The 9,607-nt window shown below is 41.3% G+C and overlaps 1 protein-coding gene across 2 annotated transcripts in view; it reads left to right on the top strand.

Moving 5' to 3' along the window:
* The window catches only part of LOC109480802 (secretin receptor-like), a 59,882-nt gene that overhangs the window by 25,593 nt on the left and 24,682 nt on the right, over positions 1–9,607 (top strand). For both annotated transcript variants that reach the window (XM_019783116.1, XM_019783115.1), the window contains exons 3-6: positions 6,388–6,493; positions 7,316–7,432; positions 7,943–8,052; positions 8,673–8,767. In XM_019783116.1, the coding sequence (XP_019638675.1) occupies positions 6,388–6,493; positions 7,316–7,432; positions 7,943–8,052; positions 8,673–8,767 (428 nt within the window). The remainder of the gene's footprint in view (positions 1–6,387; positions 6,494–7,315; positions 7,433–7,942; positions 8,053–8,672; positions 8,768–9,607) is intronic.

The following is a 9,607-nucleotide window of genomic DNA, read 5'->3' as shown; positions in this document are numbered from 1 at the left end:
GCTAACAACAATAACGACCACCACAAAAGGTCAAATTCAATGACATGGGAACCCCCCACGAGGCCCATATCCGAACTTGACTTTGGTATTTTCAATGGTAACTTGCCAACTAAAAAACATGAACATCCATTTAAAGATTCTCGAGTTATCTTGATGACAAGGAAAAACACAAAAAACAAAGGTCAACTGCAGTGACATAGAAACCCCCACGGGGCCCATCTTTGAACTTGACCTCGGCATTCTCAACGGTAACTTGCCCACTAAAGATCATGAACATCCATTTAAGGATACTCGAGATATCTTGATGACAAGGAAAAAACACCAAAAACCAAGGTCAACTACAGTGACTTAGGAACCCCCCACGAAGCCCATTTTTAGCCTTGACAATGACCACCCCCAAATCAACCTGCCTGCCAAAAATCGTGAACCTCGGACCATGCCTTCAAACTTTACTGTGCATAATCTACAAAACAGGCCGAAACCGATTTCATAGCCTTCTCATCGAAGGCAAAAAGTACGCAATTCAGCCCATGGCTGCGATGTACTTTATCTGATCAAAATGATCGAATAAACCATTCATTCATTCATTCATTCAAAGTACACGTATGTAAAATTTGGTGGTCTTAGACAAATTTGCAATTTTCATTCAACTTCATCACTTGAAAAAAAACTTGGCTAAACAAATGTTGTTATAGATAGTCTCCATTTTCTACTAGACCATGGTATTACGAGTAGCTTAGCTCATACAAATTAAATGTACGTCCATGCATAAACTCCGATTCAAACCTATGGGCACAGGAACCAAAATAACTCCCAACACACGCCTTGATGTATGACCTGACCCGCCAAATAACTAGAACTTTTATGAAATTGGATATACCTTGCATAAAACACAAAGAAATCCTTGGAGAAATAGTGTCAATGAAACTTCCGGTATGATCTGGTGTGTGGGGATTTATCTGTTGAAAATATACCGTGCTACGGCAGGACAGGCACGTCTGTAATTCAGCTTCGGTATTTTGAATTAACACAAGATTTTGTCCAACATCTTTGGCATTTCCGTTCTGTTAAACTATCATTTAGGTTACATGATCAACCCAGAGGTTTCCACATTACTACGAGTATACAACATTGACAACATTGATAGGTTAAGGAATCTTGATTTTTAAATAAATGCAACGCTTTCTTTCCATATATTACAGCTTTGCATTCTAAATATCCTTGTCTGGAAAACCTTTATGAACAGATAACATGCAACTTAGGATGTTTGATGCAGATTCTGGAGTAGATGAAAAGTTTCATTCAAAATGGTCATATTCTCTACTACACTGTCAATCCAATTTTTCTACATCAAATACCACCATAGTACCATGGTTTAGCCGCTAATTCTTTTACGTCTAGAAGACCGTTTTTACATTGCTTTATTTAAGTTTGCGGTTCGCTGGTGCTCCGCTCCCAGCTAGCTTTCAAGCTAGAAACAAACAAGCTTAAAGCCAAACTTATCATAAAAGAGATAAATTTGTACACACTGAATATGCCTCTACCACGCAAGCTAATGATTCCATTGCATTCTGTGTGTTTTTTTGTTTGCTTGTTTGTTTTTTTGTTTGTTTGTTTGTTTGTTTGTTTTTGTTCATTTCTTTGCTTGCTTGTTCCTTTTTTTGATCTGTCCCCGCGGTTGGTGTTATCTTTCAGTCATCAGTCACAGTCCCGTCGACAGCAGGGTGCCTCAGTGGGAGGGGGGGCGGTACTCCCCGGCCTTGATAGGGGCTGATATTGTGTGAATGTATAACATACACTAGTGGTTAGGAGGTCACCATATCACCTGCAGGGAAAATTCAATGGCCGTAATCTATACTCGGCTATGACGTTTCTTGGTCCCTATTCTATGCAGACATCAGTGGCATTGCACTTCGCAAGCATGCAGATCACCCAGAAATATGTAGGAACCGTAATGCTAGCACAAAGAAGTCTCTGAGTGTTAGCCTAAAAGCAGTAGATGGTAGACGGGCAGCAGTACCCGGTTCGACGCGTCAATGGTTGTTGTCATTAAAGAACGAATGTAGGTACATGTATTATATGGTTTATAAGAAATGGAAAAAAATCTATTTTCATCGTCTCGTAGCTTTAACATCAAGTTGTACTGAAAGGAAAAAGTAAAACTCCGCCATTATCTGTACTTTTTATGCTAAGGTCTGAAGCCGGGGCCCGGTCGGGCAGTTTGTTGGAACAAAAAGTATTAAATAAGCTAGAGTTCCACGATCTACCAAATCCTACCTACCTACCAAATATCACGTCATTCCATTCAAGCCTTCTCAAGTTATCGTGTTTACACACACACACACACACACACACACACACACAACAAACACACACACACACACACACACACAAACGCCTCTGAAAACATAATCTTCTTGGCGAAGGTAAAGACGGGTAAATACAATCAACATTGAAAGTTTAATCTGCAATTGCCAACACGAGATTGGACTTCACCGCTTCTGTGACGGCATCTTATGAAGATTACACACGTGACTCACTGACCAGTGGATCATAGATTGCAGAAAGCCTGTGTCCAAGATTTTCACTTTGTCTAATGACACCGACTGTCCAGCAGATTCCATATGTATATGTTGTAAAACTTCCTATATTGTTGAGCTGGGACATCTGCGTTGTAGGAACCTAACATTTAGTGATCTTTCGGTCGATCTCTCCTTATATGGGCCTTTCCTTACACTTGCCTTCAGTGTTCTGGCCTTGGCAATGTATGAGGTATATGCCATCGAACTTATTTTCCTTTGGTTATTTGTTCTTGTGTGGCAAGTATACATAAATGCTTCTGGTTGGTCTAAAGCAGGTCGTAATCCCGTGCGTATCACTTAGGCCACGGTAGGCAATTTTATGGATGACATCAGCACGCGCATTGATTTTGATTAAATTTGTTGCCCTCCGGCGGTGGTCAACAAGCCGAAAATGTATTATATGTCATCAGTTCTGTCTCAAACTGCCCTTAATGCCTATTTTTCAAAGTTGTTTCGGTGACTTGAGGAACGCTTGCTCATCTGATTGCTTCCTTCGTACAATATTCTACACTCCACTGGAACAATCTTGACTTGTCAACTCGTTCCTTAAGCTACTCCAAATTTCGTACAGTATTCTTCAAATCAATACGGCCTGCTAAAGTTAAATATTATAGTCACGGTACTCGTTTTCCCGATGCCCTCATGGCACGCCTTCGCAATGACACTTGCAGATGAACTGAAGTATAACCGACACTGTTAACTTTTACCTGTTCCGAATTGTTTATGTGAGGGTAAGCCCTTTGTAATACCCTCCGGCTAGTTGGGCAGTCTTGGCTGTATATATCTGCTTATACAGTCTAATAAATCAAATCAAATCGAACTACAGTCTCTTTACTCCTGGATTACTGAACAGACCGGCTTGTACCTGCGGGTGCCAACGCGAAACTATTTCACATTACCTACTCCACTGCCCCATGTACGATACTCAACGCTCAACCCTCCTTGGCAAACTATCCAGGCTCTTAGGACACACCCTAGATTTTACAACTCTTACAGACAACGCTAAAACATTCCTTCTACTCCGTGGCAGTCCTGTGTACTCAGAACTTTATTACTTCATCAGAACGTTTTTAAAGGTCGTTTTTTTCTCTTGTCATTTGTAATAGTGTCATTTCATTGTTATCATTCAATCATTGGGTGGGGAATGATTTGCGAAAGTGTATGTTTATTTTCTCTATTATATGTATTTGTTTAGTGATGGTGACAAAATAATTTCCCAACTTACGTCGATGAAGGTTAGACATCCAGGTAATACGATACGCCAAAAAACAGTTATTCAAGCAACTGGATATGATTTTGAAAACGTCAGACGTTTCAGCTAGTATCCACTAGCTTTCGTCAGTGACTGAGAGACCAGAGGGGAAAGCAGGTTTATAAGTACAACCTGTTGATTGATATGCAAATAAAGTGAAGACAAATATTTGGAAGTCGAAAAAGGAACAAAAGTCAGACAAGTCAAGACAAAATGATGCAAATTAGTCTGAAAGCTCCTGTTATACAGAACAGGAGCTTAAGTGTTGTCTGTCCTCGGGGCTAGGACAGGGAGCAGTACGACAGGAAGGTACAGGACCTATTGGGAGACAAAGACACCTACACGCCCTTGAAAAAGGACCCCACTAACAAGTTTAAAGGGAAAATCAGTTCAGCTCTCAAGAAATTGCAAACTGAAGGAGTTCTGGATCGCCCCACCTACCTAAAACTCAATCCCACAACGGAACAACCCCCTGCTTTCTACGGCCTTCCCAAAATCCACAAAGTTTCCCTCTACGACCCATAGTCTCCAGTATAGGCTCTGTCACCTATGAGTTAGATTTTGGGACCACTAGTGGGGAAATCTCAGCACCATGTACAGAATAGTGCCGACTTTGTCAACAAAATCAAAGACATTCATGTAGAGGATGATGAAACCATCACTTCGTATGACGTGTGCTCACTTTTCACCTCCATACCACCTAAGGAAGCAGTGTCAGTAGTCAGGGAAGCCTTGGAAGCCGACGATACACTTGCAGATAGAACCAACCTATCCGTTGACCAAGTTTGTGAGCTACTAGAACTCTGCTTAGGATGCACATACTTTACCTACAAAGGACAGTTCTACCAACAAATGCACGGCTGTGCTATGGGATCACCAGTCTCACCAATTGTTGTAAACCTGTACATGGAGAAGTTTGAAAACAAAGCCCTCAGCACTTTCAATGACACTCCCCCGGCCAACTGGTTTCGATATGTAGATGACACTTGGTGCAGATTGAAAAAGAGGGTAGCTGCTGATTTCTTTGACCACATCAACCAGATAGATGACAACATCAGATAGATGACAACATCAGTTCACACAGGAGCCAAGTCATGACAACATGCTCCCTTTCCTAGACACCAAAACTATCGTAGAGGAAGATGGTAACCTTCGTTTCGAAGTGTACAGGAAACCAACCCACACTGATCAGTACCTGACCTTTGATTCCCACCACCCTTTGGAACACAAACTAGCAGTGATCAAAACTCTCTTCCATCGTGCAGACAACATTGTCACTTCAGACCAAGCCAAAACGAACATAGACACCTCCGAGGCGCCCTGGCTAAGTGTGGCTACCAAAACTGGACTTTCAACAAAGCGCTCAAACCTTCAGATCAGTCTAAGAAAACCCAGAAGTGCAAACCATTGACCAACAAAAACAAGACCAACATCACTATTCCGTATGTCCAAGGAGTATCTGAGAAACTCCGACGGATCTTCCAAAACTTCAACATAGCCACTAAATTCAAACCTCACTCAACCCTCAGACAAAGACTGGTACACCCCAAGGACCGACCTCACAAAGGTACCAAGGCGAATGTTATTTACAGACTCAAATGTGAAGAGCCCAATTGTAACAACACCTACATCGGAGAGACAAGTCGACCGCTCAAAGTAAGATACAAAGAACATTGCCGACCTAGTGCCAACGGCTACTCCTCAGCTATTTTCCACCACCTACAACACAACCAGGGTCACTCTTTCAAACTCGAGCCCACGGATATCTTAAACCGCGAAACACGCTGGTGGGAACGGGGTGTTAAAGAGGCAATATATGAAAGAATGTACAACCCCACCCTCAACAGGGAAGGGGGGCTACGAGTCGATCTTTCCGGCACTTGGGATTTGGCACTCCCAGCCCCGAGGACAGACAACACTTAAGCTCCTGTTCTGTATAACAGGAGCTTTCAGACTAATTTGCATCATTTTGTCTTGACTTGTCTGACTTTTGTTCCTTTTTCGACTTCCAAATATTTGTCTTCACTTTATTTGCATATCAATCAACAGGTTGTACTTATAAACCTGCTTTCCCCTCTGGTCTCTCAGTCACTGACGAAAGCTAGTGGATACTAGCTGAAACGTCTGACGTTTTCAAAATCATATCCAGTTGCTTGAGTAACTGTTTTTTGGCGAATTTCCCAACTTGATTGCGCTGCCACTAAGTCCTGTATTCTGTATGATTAATAAAAACATTGCTCACCTTTGATGGCAAGTGTTGACAGTCTAAGGTGTTCCATCGCAAACTAGATTTCCCAAACAACATACCTTCGCCAAATGATGTTAATCTTATGACTGACAATTTGCAGATTATTCCCCCTGATTGTGCAAACATGATCCTCATTTTCATGAATTATATCAATTTATCGTATTCTCAACCAAAAGACAGATATATTGACAAACAATGCCATTCTAGCATTTCCTCATAAATTTAGAAATGAGGTATCCTCTTTTGAATATTTTCAAACCTCTAGTTAATCAAGTAACATTTCTAAACTACCTTCGCCTCCGCAGGTAGAAATAATGGCGACAGAGGTGGACCAAATATCACTGATAGAAATGATACAGCAAGAAACCATAGAATGTCTGAGGAAGATCAATGAAACCTTTCAGCCTAATGGTAAGTGTATTTTCTATTGGGGGAGGGCTTACTTTAAATATCAGTAGGGCTACGGACACTACCTGTCGACCGACCTACAAGTAACGACCATCTCTCCTTGGCAGATTTTCAATGTTCAACATTCGGCTGACGTATATGGGGGGGGGGGTGAATTGTGCCTGAAGATTTTAGATTTGTATTTTCTACTTAAATTTCGCAGGATATAGTTGTAGTAATAGTTTTTACCTTAGCTTGTATTCACATGTGGCACCTAGAAAACACAGTTCAGATTACTGAATACTATACCGTCCCTGACTAAAAGTAGTGGACGCTACTTGAAACGTCCGACACACTCCAAATCAATTCAGTTACATGTTACTATACACCTGAAGTAGCAATTTTTTTCCGTCTGTATGAGTGTACATTTGTAGTGTGTGTGTGTGTGTGTGTGTGTGTGTGTGTGTGTGTGTGTGTGTGTGTGTGTGTGTGTGTGTGTGTGTGTGTGTGTGTGTATGTCTGTATGTATTGCGTGTGTGTGAGTGAGTGCGTGCGTGTGTGTTTGTGTGTGTGTGTATGTATGTGTGTGTGTATATGTGAGTGTGTGTGTGCGTGTGTGTGTGTGTGTGTGTGTGTGTGTGTGTGTGTGTGTGTGTGTGTGTGTGTATGTATGTATGTATGTATGTGTGTTTGTGAACTCTTTAAAATTTGTTAGTTTAACATGATCAACGTCTTGACGGATTGTTTACCAGTTCCACGAACGGCCTGTTCGCATGTCTGATCTAGAAAAAAACACCTTATTGAGCCGTAGTGTATGAGATGCTACTATGTAACCCGTATGTCCAGTTACAGGATACTGTCATGGCGGACCTGACTATCTCGGTTCCTGTTGGCCCAATGCTGCGCCTGGTCAAGTCGTGACGTTACCCTGTCCTCAGCACATCGCCTTCTTCAACCATTCCAGTAAGAATCTAGCTAACTCGACTGAGTATCATTTCTTTCTAAATCAACACACTCGCACATAAAGTAATCTCTATAGTGCCTCTATAACTGTAGCAATGCATGATTGCAATTACCTTTGGTACGTTGGTAGGCGCTGTGTGCCTTTGCGTTTGAGTGTTCATTAGCATGTTATTGTAGGATGTAGCATGTATTGTAGAATGCTTTTTAAAAAATAGCATCCATTTTTTGTATTGCTGAAATCATTGACCAGGAAATGGTGTCAAATATATGGTGTCCCTACCTATAAAACTAAACAAACCATGGTAATAAGACCCCAAACGGATGTACATGGCACGCAGATACTTTTACAGAAACTGTTCAGAATAACACCTACTATAACCAATAACAAGGTATGCTGTTGTTTTGTTTCCTTGTGATATTTTGATGAGGTCATGGCGGTATAGTTATAGCCTAATATATGACATTGAGGTATAGTTATAAGACATTTTTCACACTTGTTTGTCCATGTAGGAGTGGTGCAGCGCTTCTGTGGAAACGGAAGTTGGATCATGAACAGCCTGAATCAGACCGAAGACTACAGATCCAGCGGCTGTTATATTCCGGAAGACAAGCAGGACATGGTTGGTCTTCTCTTCTTCATAATCTTGTCCTCCTCTTGTTCTCTTTTAGAACAATTAAAAATTCTGTCTAGGCATCGATGAATGTATAATAGCTAGATTTTCATATTATTTGTTTGTGGCTGTACTAGACACATAAAACACCATTACTTTACCTCATTGTTGCAATGTGTATGTCTGCGTGTCTCTATAAAATAGAGAAAAAGAGTTCCACGATCTCATACCTTCGCCAAATGATATTAGCCTTTATGACTCAGAAATTATATATTAATCCCCGTGGTTAGGCAATTAGGATCCTAAATTGCATTAATTATATCTGTTGATCATATTCTACACAGGTATCTTAACGAAGAATGCCATTCTAGCATTTTCTCATAAATTATGCAAACGAGGTCGTTATTTGAATAGGTTATGTTCACCTTCATTTAACTTTCAAATACCCCAATTCCAGGCAGTTACCACTTTGGAATTATAAAGTTTTTCAGGTCAACATGGAATATCAATCTACATTTCATGTTGGTTACTGGTACAGGACTATTTATTGCGGTAAAATGTTCCCAAGGTCGCGTTGTTACCGGAGTAGTGTAAAAACTGTAATGATAATCTGCCGACTTCTCCTGCAGACGGACCTGTACACTGTACAGATCATCTACACAGTTGGATACTCCCTGTCCCTGGCGTCACTCACTGTTGCCGCGGGGATCCTCATCCGCTTCAGGTCAGCAAAATCTTTTTTAATCATCACAAAGCGTTATGTCTGGGCCTTGTAAATATTAGGAATGACATAGCCACGCTACATTGAACCAAATGTATAGACGATTCCTGAGTTACTCTGCACGGATGCTCTGGAACTACTTACAGCCACACATCAGGGCCGCCCACTCTATACGGAGTTTTGAAACATATATTTATCCATTTGTTAATTGTATTGTTAATAGTGTATGACTTGATTTATCACCTCTGCCCCCCCCCCCATTCACCGGACTTTTCTGCGACAATTCGTCCGCGACAAAACTCAGTTGGCCTTGTACCTGATTAGATATCCTTCTATCCTATATACGTGTGCAGCTATTTTAAAATTATACCCTAGAAGAGGCTGTCTAGTTGGTAACGTGAGGGTGTGCAACCTCTGAAAGAACCTCGAAATAAACTGGGTGTGCATGTGCCTGGAGGGATTTCCATGCTGTGCGCTTTAGCACCACGAGGCGGCATTCGGCAACTTCTCTCAGACTCCGCACTTCGGACGATCCAGAGAAAACATCCATACTAGTCTTGACGCTTCTAAGGAGAAATTCGGAATAATCTCACCTTAGTCTTACAATCGTGCAATTTTCTTGTCATTATGGTGGTGAAGACATATTGTTTTTCCTCATGTTTCTTCTTCTCCTCCAACAACAATTCATTATGATTTTTGGCATACTCTCCCTTAAACCTGTATAATTTGGGACTTGTTGAACGTTTTTAGTAAAGGGTTAATGCACCGCCCCGAGGTGTATATGGTGTCATAAATGCATGGTCAGCTGCTATAACCACCGAATAAACCACCGAGTGAGCGAAG

The sequence above is a fragment of the Branchiostoma belcheri genome, unplaced genomic scaffold (assembly GCF_001625305.1).
Source record: "Branchiostoma belcheri isolate BF01 breed outbred unplaced genomic scaffold, Haploidv18h27 scaffold52, whole genome shotgun sequence".
Taxonomy (NCBI): domain Eukaryota; kingdom Metazoa; phylum Chordata; class Leptocardii; order Amphioxiformes; family Branchiostomatidae; genus Branchiostoma; species Branchiostoma belcheri.
The sequence above is the reverse complement of the archived record's forward strand: the minus strand, read 5'-3'. Positions and strand labels throughout refer to the sequence as shown.